A 12,873-nucleotide genomic window follows, 5' to 3' on the forward strand; every position below is an offset into this window, starting at 1 on the left:
CTTTCAATAGGCAAATTTCTCTGTCAATTCTGTCTCCACCTTCTCCCCCTCTGAAAACACGGCCAATGCCGCGACTAGCCGTCGCATACTGTTACTTCTGGGTGTTCGGTGAGGACGTCTCGTTGTCATGGAGATGTCCCTGAGTCTCCAACTTGGAGCCTTCTCCTTTAGACATGCCCTACGCATTTTGCAGATCCACTATCCGCTTCCTTGGAGGCATAGGAGAGTGCCACATCCTTGTGCTTGAGTGCAGGCACCTTCCTTAGTGGTGTGGTTATGGTCTTCCGCACCACTGCAGAAAACAAAAACTATCCACTGATGGCCGATAAGAAGTTACAGTACCATACTGTTTATTCAAAAGAAAAAGAAACACATTGTGTCACTTCCTATAGTAATAGTTACACATGCTTTCGTTGCTTGCCACGTGTGTGATGGCGTGACATCGCGATGCATGACATCACAGCATTACGTGCTTGTTTGACGTCACAATTGCGATTAGGCTGAAGCGGAGTTCAAAGAGGCATTCAAGATATGACGAAAACCTGTAACATCTTTGGCATACACTGCAAAACTGCAGAAACAAGCCTCGTTCTCTACACTATTTTCTGATTTTTTTTTAAATAAAGAAAACAAGAAATGTTTAGTATTGTTAGGGATTGCTCATTGCTCATTTGCAATCTGTAATTTTGTGAGAAAAACTGGTGAAATACCTTTCTGGGAATAATCTCATCTTAATGTGTGGCTCAACCCTATCCCAGCTTCATGTTGCAAAGCCAGTATAACCACACCGATGAGACCCAAAAGATTGAAACCGCCGTCTGTGAGTAGGTTTACTGGCTCTGCGCTTCTGTAACCCAGGCTGTGCTGAAAAGCTGTGCAATGCAGCAAGCATAAGCTTATAGGGGCCCATGTTAAAATGGATAAGAAGCAGAAATATGACAGTGTGCTCACCTGCATGTCATTACCCAGAATCCCTGGTTGCAGTGGAAACACTGTATACTAAGTGATAATGTGGATAAAGGTAGAGTTGTGAACCTGTCTGAGACATGTGAATGTGCTCACAAGGGTTGTTTTTATTTGCTACCACCATTGATATTCAGAAAGCTGAGCACTGCGGGCTGTAGAGTATGGCAGTGAGATGTGTTGTGGCGCTCAGCTGATGGTCCAGATAAGAACACTAGTGGGTGGGAGGGGTCAGTTATCTTTGAACATTGTTATAACACCTCTCTGGAATAATCCTAAAGGCCAGATAATAGGGAAGAAAGGGAACAAACAGCGGGAGAATTAGCAAGAAAGGTGGCAGCAACACAAAAAGAATCAGCAGATACAATCTGGCAGCAAATCTGCTCATCTTGACTTGAAGTGCAGAGGGTTAAGGTTTAAGTGGAGATGAATCAGCATGGAGCCATGCGATTAGCAAGAGCACAATCTACAATAGCTCATTACTGTGCGTTAGGTTTACTTCCAATTACAAAGCTGGAATTGCAAGTCTGGGAAAATCAGTCAGATTTTACCACGCTTTGTCAAGAGCCGTCATTCCTGTCACTGTCACAGGCAGCCGTGGGCTCTGTGTCACTCAGGGTTGCTGGGTGCTTCTTAATCCTATGCAAATGCTGAGATTTAAACCTTCCAGAGTACTTCACAGTGATATACAGATGCAGCAGCCATTATTTTAACAAATCACGGCGCCGTTTTCGTGTGCGCTGCTGTACTCCACGCGAGATTTACGTGCCCAATCGCCCCAGGCACTCGTGTTTATCGCGGCTACTTTGTTTGAATTTCATGGATTGTGTGCAATTAAATGCAATGAAATGAATGAATTGCAATGTGTACAGTACTGTGCTACTGTGGCAGATTCAGGTGTTTAAAAACCAGAACACTAAAATGCCATTTTCTGCACTCGCGTATTAAGGCGGTACGGTTGGAAGAAATCCCGCGCCATGACATGGGTATTCCGAGGTATACACCGCGTGATTTGTTAAAATAATGGCCGCTGCATCTGCACAGTACAGACGTAGCATTCTCTATTGCTTTCGCTGTTGCGTTATGGTGGGGTACGTTGTAATACTCTGCGTGATCACTGCCATTGAATGCAACGAAAGTTGAGATATTCTGCGTTATCCGGTGATGCGCAGTAACGGAGTTCATTTGTCAGTCTCCTGGGCGACAAATGGAAGCAATTATGTTCAAAATAAGTCATTGCTTCCATTGGTATTTTTGTATCTTACAAATCGGGAGCGGTGCTCGGTATAATTGTTTATACCAGCCGGGCAGCTGGAAGACTGCGGCCCAAATGCACTCAAATAAATGGAAAATTAGAAAAATGAGTGTTGTATGTGTTTAACGCCAATTCTTCAGCCCACTCATCAGACAATTCATCAGTCTTATTGCCGGCGGTAACGCAGTGATAGGTTGTCCATGTTATGTGCAGTATTTAGAGGAATATTTGTAAAGTCTCCAAAATATGTTCCGCAAATAAAAATACCACGTTGTGAGCATATGCACATGTCTCAGGTCTGCAAACCTGCTGTTCCCCATTATCTCTTGGCATACAGTGCTTCTACTGCAGCCAGGGATTCTGGGAAATTACATGCAAATGAGCACACAGTGTCACCTTTTGCCTCTTGTCCATTTTAACATGGAACCCTATAAACGTATGCCTGTCATATTACACAGCTTTTCAGCACAGCCTGGGTTAAAGAAGTGCAGAGCCAGTAAACCTACTCACAGACAGCTATGAACAGCCCATATTTATGGACGCCCCCTCCCCCACCATTGCTTCCACAGATATGTTTTCCGTAGGTAAATCTGTGGCCGGGTTTTTGCCTCCGCTCTGCAGTTTGGGAGATTCTGAAAAAAATAATCAGCGTTCTTGTAAATAACATCCAGAGTATCCAGATCCAGGGAGACGGCAAAGAGTCCAGGTCCTTTAACTCTCTGGGTGCCTCATTCCGTGGCTACCACATCATGAGGTCTGGCACGTGTGCTACGGGAGATCGTGATCTGAACAGCAGAGGAAAGGAATGGAGATCCCACCACTTCTGTCCGGGTCATCAGCGATGTCACGCTCATGTGTTGGTGACGTGCCGTAAGGGCTGAGGTACTCTGGGGCAGAGGCCTGTATGGCACTCAAAGGGTTAAGGTGCAATCCACGTAACTGGCAATGAGAGAGTGCAGCCGCCGTGGCGCTGCGGAGGGTACGTGCTTCCGAACCCCCCCCCCCGCAGCAATAATCCTCCGGCACCGGAGCAGTTGTGGTCCCGCAGCTTGTCGTGGTGCCGAAAGCACATCTGCAAGTGTTTCATTTGGGTAAAAAATAGTGCCTCAATCACACCGATTTAACCCCTTAGAGCAGCAACCCAGCCTAGTCATATATTTTTCTCAAGTTAGCCGGGAGGGACGGGCCTCGTGAGCTAAACATAGCAATTGTCAACTCCAGGGACCATCCTTGGTTTCTGAGAAACAAATGTTTAAATTAGGCATATTTTCCTTTCCTGGCGATCCTCACTGCCGCAAAACCCAATGCAAGACGCAACAATATCCGAGCGTGACATTGAGGCTTTCAAATGGCGAACCCCATCGCCCAGCCTGCTGTGCTGCTTCCTTTTACCAGCAAAATACAAGGTGAATTCCTTAGGAACTAGGGGTTAGTTGAGAATAGCGCGGTTCTGCTCCCTGGTTCTGATTCTGAATAAAACAAAAGTGGGGACTGCTGCTTTAATCATGTCCCGGCCAGTAGAACGCGTTGGGGTGTTAAACGTAACAGTTCCATGCATACCTTGCTTCTCTGTGTCTCAGGTACCAAAATGAGATTGTAAGTTCAATGGGTAAGGGACTTTGTACCTGAAAAAATTGCATGTACCTTGCTGCCCGAGTGTTATATAAACCACTTTATGTGCAGTTTTACTGAGCGGAAAGATTGACAACAAAAAAAAATGCTTTTTTTTTTTTTTTTTGAAACGTAACTCACCTATCATGATGCAGGAAAATGCCAGAATAAGGGCAGCCACCAGCGCAGAAGTCACAATCGACAAAACCAGCGACAGAGGGAGATGTGTCTCCTGGACTTGTTGTAACGGGTCAACTATAATAAGACAAACATTTGAGACACACTGAAACATGGACTTGTTCCATCGTCCAAGTCGATGACAATCTTCTGAGATTGGCATCTTATAAATAATATCATAGAGATGATAACAATAATATAACATTATGAGCAACAACATATCAATGTGGTATTCCTTTTACATACTTTTTCTTATTGGTCCCCAAAGGAGCAGACCATTAAAAAAAAAAAAAAAAAAAATAGGTTTGGAGCAGGGGGTCTCCGGAGCTGAACTTTGTTGAAGGGACCTCCTGCTACCAGAGATACTTACCTTCAGAAGGGGTGCCGGTATCTCTCTGCTTTTTAAATGTCACGGTCACGTGGCCCAATAGGAAGGCGCAAGGGATGATGTCACGGCTTCCTATTGGCCTGTGTGAGGCGGGATGTTTAAGCCGCCTTTTCGATATCCCCAACTAGCCCAGTCGGAGCTGCTAGTGGCACCTCCTACGGAGCTAAGGATCTCAGCAAACAGGGCGTCCTCGGATATGAAATAAACACGGTTCAGCTCCGCAGACCCCCTTCTTCAAACAAAATGCCGCATTGATGCCTGTTTAACGTGAGAAGTGGGGCGATGCACATTTAAACTGCATTAACTTCTATTCCAATTACTACAGTTCTCACTATACAGAAACGCACAGAAAGCGCTCTACTTCAAACGTGCACAAAAAAAAGCTAATTACAGCGGAGGTGATAGAAAGTGACTGAAATGAGGTGAAATGTTGGCAGTGACAAAAAACGTACGGTGTGCGGTGGTGTAGAAAAGTCTCTTACCGTCACCACACAAAGAAAGGCTTTGCTGCCAGGTACACTCACGGACTCACCGAATGTTAGAGTACTCCCCGGTACAGTACTGTATGCTCAACGCTATTTGAATAAATATTTTGAATGTTGCCACAGTAGAACTTGTTACAATTCTGTTTGATGCGGAAAGTGGCTATTCAAGCAAACTTAACAAGTTGAAACACTTGAGTCAAGAGGCCAACACAGTGGAAATGAGCGGAACCGATCTAATCCATATTCACATGCTGATTCATGGAAGGGTAAATGTGACTCTTGAAGTTACAGATGCTACAGAGCATCACTGTTTCTTCCCCTGACAATATTATACTGGGGTTTTCTTTTTTCACTTTGTTCTCATATATCACGTGAGGATCTAGCTGGATGAAAATCTGACTTTCACCATAAACCACCTTCATCTAGGGAGAGATTCTAGAGACACGCTTATTGGAATCACCTTTTGTGCCAAGGAGAACTCTAACATTGGAGCAGTTCTCACTGTGTTGAATGGGGACAGGGTAGTCTCACAGTTATGCCATGTAAATAATAAGTATTATACTGATTTCGACTACAAAAACACAAACTTATCTTAACGAAAAAATTTATGAAAATAAAACACCAACACACTGGCATGCAAGTATTTAACTGAAATCGCTCATATGTACTGTAACTTCATGCATAACATCATATATGTATTTTGATATTACTTACTTTAATTGCATCATGTCATTAAAATAGCAAGAGTTTGTTAAAAATTATACCATACTAAGAAGAATCCAGTATGTATCTTGTATGTTGATGTGTTAAATAAACATGGAAGACTGATAGTTTGTTCAAAGATCATATCAGGAACCATCAATACAATGGTTTTACTATTTACTGTTAAACTTGGGATGAACTGCCAGTGTCCGTTCTCCTTAGGACCTTGGGCAAGTCGTTGTATCTCCCTTTGTCTTAGGCTGCGGCCAGGGTGAATGCGAGCGCGCTGGCGCTCGAGCTCCGTGACGTCAGGCGCTCATGTTGATCGGGCGATTCGTGGCCTGCTAGTTGCGTGCATAGGGGGGCGTGACATCACGTGAGCGGTTTGCCCTAATTGGCTGAACCTTGCATGTGAGCAGGGCAAGTGCGAAAAAAATCTAAATGTGCTTGTCTTGGCAAGCAGAACGCTCATGGGCACGTGCCCGCGCGCACGCACTCACCCGCACAATGGACAATCACAGTGTGATTCATGGTTTCGATCGCGTTGCGTATGAGCGCGTATGGTCCCTCCGCTTCACCCTGGCCGCGGCCTTAGACATCAACATCAACATTGGAGGCTTTTTTTCAGCATTGGAACTACAGCAGGCACTCTCAACTCCAGCCCTCAAGCCCCCCCACCTCACATTAGGTCAGGGTGAGGAAGCCCTTCCCCACCTTTTTAACTTGGGAGGTTAATTCATTTTGCTGTATGGACAGGACCTACTATGGTTGTTCCCCCTCATACAGAGGTAAAATAGTTGAAGTTGAAAAATATGGGACTACAGCATTCCATGTGCAGCACTGGGTATATTGTTATATAGTAAAAAAATAAAATAAAATATATATATATATATATATATATTATGTTGAAACAAATCACAATATTACAGACGATATAACCTTCTCCGAATGTCCTCACCAGTACAGGATACCCCATCCTCAGCCAGGGCTGCCCCATTCTCACACAGGCAGACAATTTCCTGCGTTTCTGGATCTAAGTGACACACGTCCTTTTCACAATGACTGCAATTCAGGTGTAACTTAATCTCCACCTCGCCGTGGCTCTCTGTCACTGAAATTAGAAACGACAGGAGATTAGGAAGAGGACGGCTGACAGCAATTTCGTCAGGAAACAAATGGGTTTTTGTCTGCTACTTACTGGGGCTTTCATTGTGACACGGATGAAATCCCCTTCCCAAAAAGTCATATATATATCATTTAGAGGGACAGTGATCATGTGACCAGCAGCAGTACCATACACAGCAATGCCATATTATATAGAGATGTTTATTAGCAGACGTGACGGCTTAAGCACAATTATGTAAATCTGGGCTCGGCTCTTCACAGCTATCGCCAGACACAAGGCCCTGTGATAAAAAGGTTCCTATTGCAATGTGGCTGCAGGGAGGAGACACTGTGCTTCCTACATACACTATCTCATGGCTGGTGAGTGCAGACGCTGGAGCTGAGGAGTTCTTAATGCAGTTATAAAATGTGGTATTTGGAGCTATATCTTTACAATAAAATAATTTAAAAAACAACAACAATTATTGGGGTAGATCAAGGTACTGTGTATTCAATAGATGCGGCTTTCATAAAGTGTTTAAACCACACACAATATAAATTATGGTGGGTAAAAAAAGTGACAAAAACCCGTCACAGTGCAGTGTACAGCAAATAAAAATACCACTTGTGAGCTCATTCACACGTCTCAGACACGTCTGCAACCCTCCTTTATCTCCTAGCATACAGTGCTTCCACTGCAGCAAGGGATTCTGGGAAATGACATGCAAATGAGTGCACCGTGTCACCTTTTGCTTCATGTTCATATTAACAAGGACCCCTATAAGCTTATGCTTGCCGCATTACACAGCTTTTCAGCACAGCGTGATTTAAAGAAGTGCGGAGCCAGTAAACCTGCTCACAGACAGCTTTTTCGACCTTTTGGGTCTCACACTAATGGATTTTGGAAGATTATCAAAGAGAAATAACCTGAAGCACATAAGCTGAAGCACTTAAATGACACTGCCATTTACACAGGATTTCTGCTTTTACCTTTCAATGGGGGCATGTATAAAAAACCAAGCTGGCAAATAAAGGACACGCCATCCAATCCATCCGTTTCTGGGCTGTTTTCTTCTGCAGCATTGCCCCCTGAGGCAAATGAAAAACGATTATTACACATGTAACACATTACTGTGTCAATCTACAAAACCAATGCAGAATAAGAACAGTGAATATCAATTAAAGAAGCAAACATATTCATCCCTAATGGTGGCACCCCTTAATTTAGGGGATTGTAATATTTCAATTACTGTGCTGTCCAGGTCAGGAGTGGTCCACTCCAGTCCTAAAGGGAACCCCCCCCTGTCGGGTTTTAAGGATATCCCTGCTTCAGCACAGGTGGCTCAGTCAACAACTGAGCCACTGATTGAGTCACCGGTGCTGAAGCAGGGATATCCTTAAAACCTGACCGGTTGGTGACCCTTGTTGACTGGAGTTGGCCACCACCCGTGGTCCAGGTAATTGACCAAGATGAGCCATGGCTAGTTTAACAGAACAATACATTGGCCGCAGCCCTGTTCAGAGTGACTGAATACATGCGCAGCACATGGATAATTTTACACATTCACAGACTTGGAAAGTGAAAGTAAAGAAAACATCAGGCATTGCGATAGTGGAAATGTTTTCGTTCAAAAGGGCCTCCTCCATCATGGTTAAAGTAGACGGATGCACAATTTAGACCAAACTTCATCAGGGTTAGGAATGGAAGCACTGTACGTTTCAGTCCAACTGCGTCTTCATCACATCACAGAATGGACTGAAATACACAATTGATGAAAGGGAACAACCCCAGCACCCAATGATCACACACGTTTAGGCGACGTTTTTCAAGAAAGCAATGTTTTAGTAAGGTAATATCAAAGTATACAAGAATACACGTGCACCCTTGGGAGAAAAAAACAGTCCCAGAATGCATAAAAATATCAATTGATCTAAAGAGATGAGAATCAGCACAAACCGGGGGAAGGGGATCTGGCAGGGATTAATACTAGTCTCTGAAGGCACTACTGTATGGAAAGCGCAGACACAATGTGCCTGTGCACACCCTCTATTGCGACAATGCGCTCCCCTGTGGTGAGCAGCAAACGCGTTGCTGGTATGTGCCACCAATTTGTTAGGAAATGTGATGAGTCATATTACCAAAAAAGACCTGTATGTGCACAAAATATTAAATACTTCACTGATATCCACACATTGTAAAAATATAAAATTGAAAAGAGAGTTAAAAAAAAAAAAGAAGTAAAAGAAGGCCCTTGGCGGCCGTGGAACCTGAGGGGTACTCGTTGAACCCCTGAGGGGTGCTCGTGGAACCCCTGAGGGGTACTCGTGGAACCCTGGTTGAAAATCACTGGAGTAGCTACTTCCATAACAACGAAGTTCTAGGCTGGCTGCCAACTACCTTTGAGTTGCAACAAAGTATAACTCCATATACAGCCCTTTAGCAGTTAATAAACTCTTTTACTTTTTTATAATTGTCTGCAATTTCTGGTGTACTATCCCTGAAAAGGTGCTCAGGATCTCAGGGCTATTAGTGACAGCCCTTGTAGCCTCAGTTATTGGGGTACAAAAAAAAAAACGTTACAGAGCCATAGTATAGAACAGTTTTTACGCAAAGTATAAAGTTTCAAAACTCACGTAACACACAGAAACAAAGGTGAGTTAAAAGCATTCGGACGGATAAAGGTCACCCTGGGCCTCCCATCAGTGAAGTCTTGGTGTCAGCGTGATTGTCCCGGCACTCTCTATCGCTTTGACTCTGTTCTCCTGCAGCTCTCTCTTTCCTGGGTCTGATGTATGAATCTACGGTGCTCGGTTCTGCCTCATAGCGTCCGACCAATCCAATGGCCCTACGCGCTTCAGTGTGGTTGTGCAGCTTCTTCAGGGGCTCCTGACTCCCTTCAGTTAAAGTCCAAGTTTTAAAAGGGGCATGCTCATGATGTCATGTTACCATGTGGGTAACTACTGTATGCTGTTTAATTCTGTCTATCTTTCATTTTAAGGCAACTCATCCGTTAGACAGTTAGATATCCTTTCATATTTATGTATTTGTTTCTGATTGTATTGTGATTTTATTTTGTATACAGTACATTTGGTCTCACCCAAAAGCACTCCTTTTAACACAAATATACATGTATGGTGGGTGTTGGGTTCAGAGCTTGCAGGGATTGTGTGTGCTTGCCAATTGTCAACTGGTAACAGTTGTTAGGAAGTTAGTGACCCCTCCTCCCTGTTTCATAGCTCACCCATCCCACTTTTTAAGTAACAGGTTTTCTCATGGCAGACTGGTACTGTATATTGAGACATTTCTCCCTTCACTGCAGAGGTACATGAGAACTTTCACAGTGACGTGGCTGCAGGATTATAATGCTTTGGCCAAAGAGTTTAACTAAATGACGCTTATTCATGAGAATACTAACAGATAAGTATTTGATTATATGGATATTGCATTGGGGCTTTTTGTTCTTTGTTGTATACAGTACATTTGGTCACACCCAATAGCACTCCTTTTGACACAAATATATATATGTGTGCTGGGTGTTGGGTTCAGAGCTTGCAGGGATTGTGTGTTTTTGTATTGTGATTTTGACACCTATATGTATATAATGTATGACATGAGAAGGATATTCCATACATCCATCCATCCCACCTTATCATTACATTAGAATTTAAGATTTTAATTGCAAAGGGACTGTTTGATTAGAAACTCAGCAGTGCAGCTGATGTCATCAGAGCGCCCCTTTAAAAACTTGGACTACTGGAGAAATATTTAAAACCAGAGACAGAACATGAAACACAGACAGAGCTCAGTGCACATCCAGTGAAACCTATTCACGGTACAGTGCCTAATAAGAGCTTCAATCAGACTTAGAACTATGCAACTAATTTTGACAGATTTATTATAAATCATTCTTCCTGGTAATGCACAGGTTATTAAGAATTTATATTAGTATTAGGTACACTTGAGATGTGGTCTGCCATGTAGTGGCTCAAGGGCTTACAACACTTTGGCCAAAATGTTAAACTAAAAGACCATTTTATTTAATAGATATCTATACATATATATTTAGGCACTGTACCGTGTATAGGTTTCACTGGATGTGCACTGAGCTCTGTCTGTGTTTCATGTTCTGTCTCTGGTTTTAAATATATATTGCCATGCTCAGCAGCTCTCCTCTGTGACACTTATATATATATATATAAATATATATATATATGTTGTGGTTATTTTGGGGGTTCAATATGAGCTTGTAGGTGTCCTGTATGTTTTACAATTCTTGTTCAGCTGGTGTTAGCTGATTGGAGGGTGGCTCCTCCTACCTAGTTGAAGCTCACCCCCTCCCACTTTCAAATGGTTAAAAGCTCACTCCATTGCATCTCCCACTCTCAGGGGAACTTGCCTGCTTGCAGTTTGATTGTGACAAATCTAATACAGAGTGCTTTCCCTGGTAATGTACAGGTTAATAAGAGCGTCAATCAGACTTAGAACTATGCAACTAATTTTGACAGATTTATTATAAATCATTTTTCCTTGTAATGCACAGGTTATTAAGAATTTATATTAGTGTTAGATACCCTTGAGATGTGGTCTGCCGTGTAGTGGCTCAAGGGCTTACAACACTTTGGCCAAAATGTTAAACTAAAAGACCATTTTATTTAATAGATATCTATACATATATTCAGGCCCTGTACCGTGTATAGGTTTCACTGGATGTGCACTGAGCTCTGTCTGTGTTTCATGTTCTGTCTCTGGTTTTAAATATATATTGCCATGCTCAGTAGCACTCCTCTGTGACACTTATATGCTTATATATATGTTGTGGTTATTTTGGGGGTTCAATATGAGCTTGTAGGTGTCCTGTATGTTTTACACTTACTGGAGAAAGCCAGGAGCCCCTGAGGAAGCGGCACAACTGCAGTGAAACGCGTTGGGCGATTGAAGTGGACAGACACTTTGAGGCAGTACCGAGCACCGCATATTCAAATCAGACCCAGGAAAGCTAGTGCCCACTGACCGGGGAGCTGCAGGAGGGTGGAGTCAAAGCACGATAGAGTGCACTGGGACAGGAACGCAACACCATGACTGCACTGATCGGAGGCTCGAGTGACCTTTATCCATCCCAATGCTTTTAACTCACCTTTGTTTGTGAATGTGTTACGTGAGATTTAAAACTTTACAATTCGAGTACAATCTGTTATACTATTGCTCTTTTTTCCTTCTGATGTCTTAAGCATCCGTAGAGGTCATAGTTCAAACTGCAGACAAGAGATGGTCTTCAACCTTGAAAACGTTTGATTTACAGTACATCTGCAGTACCTTTGTGAGAACACTAGAAATGACTTTGGAGCACAATTCTGTGTTGAGACATTTTGCACTATTGTCTGAGTATTTGGAGCTTCGATCAATCTATGTTGTTGTATATTAATTTTGGTCACCTTAAGACACATATAGCATTTCTAATGCAGTGCAGATATTTTCGTGAAAAATCATTCCTTTAAAAACGGTTGCAAAGTATGCACGAAAACAATGCTTTGGAAGTTACTCTGGGGATTGTGGGTATTTAAATTCTGAGCCGCTATTCCATATCCATTCATATCTATTATATAACATATTATATTATTAGTTTACTCATGGTCATATTTACAAAGCAGTGGTAAGCCTTGGATAGACCATAAAGGGCCTTAGACTTAGCACCACTAGGTAAGTATAACCCCCCTTTTCTTTGTATTATATGAAATGCCTGTTTAATGATTAATTAATTCAGTTGTTGAGGAAAAAGCTTAATAGAAAAGTTCAGTAAATAACAAAAGTAGGACAGTTAAGACCTTGAACTTGAAGCATCTTTACCTATGTATCCTCCGCCTCCTCCACCTGAAGAGCACCCCCCTCCACCCCCACCGAAACCCCCTCTTGTCTCCCACCCCCACTTCTTCATGGCCTGGGGGCAGGAGTCTCCTCCGGTGGCACCTTCCAGTAGGGACTTTCCCGCCCACGGAAAGGAAGTGAGGTCACTCCAGCCACCTCCACCACCTGAAATGGAGAGAAATAGCGTTAGTGATTGAAATACCAGCTCAAATTTTTCACATCAGACTCTCCAGTTTATAGCCATTCATTTCCAGTTGGGTTAATACCATTTGTTTTCATTGGGGTGTAAAATGTCAACACACAATTTAGCCTTCGTTTCTGCCAC

The 12,873-nt window shown here is 43.0% G+C and overlaps 1 protein-coding gene across 1 annotated transcript in view; it reads right to left on the bottom strand.

Annotated features, from left to right (window-relative positions):
* Positions 1–12,873, bottom strand: part of ALK (ALK receptor tyrosine kinase) — a 797,030-nt gene that overhangs the window by 73,093 nt on the left and 711,064 nt on the right. Inside the window, exons 16-19 of the mRNA XM_075595436.1 lie at positions 12,531–12,713; positions 7,676–7,774; positions 6,540–6,692; positions 3,971–4,084 (exon numbers count right to left, since the gene is read on the bottom strand). Of these exons, the coding sequence (XP_075451551.1) occupies positions 3,971–4,084; positions 6,540–6,692; positions 7,676–7,774; positions 12,531–12,713 (549 nt within the window). The remainder of the gene's footprint in view (positions 1–3,970; positions 4,085–6,539; positions 6,693–7,675; positions 7,775–12,530; positions 12,714–12,873) is intronic.

The sequence above is a fragment of the Ascaphus truei genome, chromosome 4 (assembly GCF_040206685.1).
Source record: "Ascaphus truei isolate aAscTru1 chromosome 4, aAscTru1.hap1, whole genome shotgun sequence".
Classification (NCBI taxonomy): Eukaryota; Metazoa; Chordata; class Amphibia; order Anura; family Ascaphidae; genus Ascaphus; species Ascaphus truei.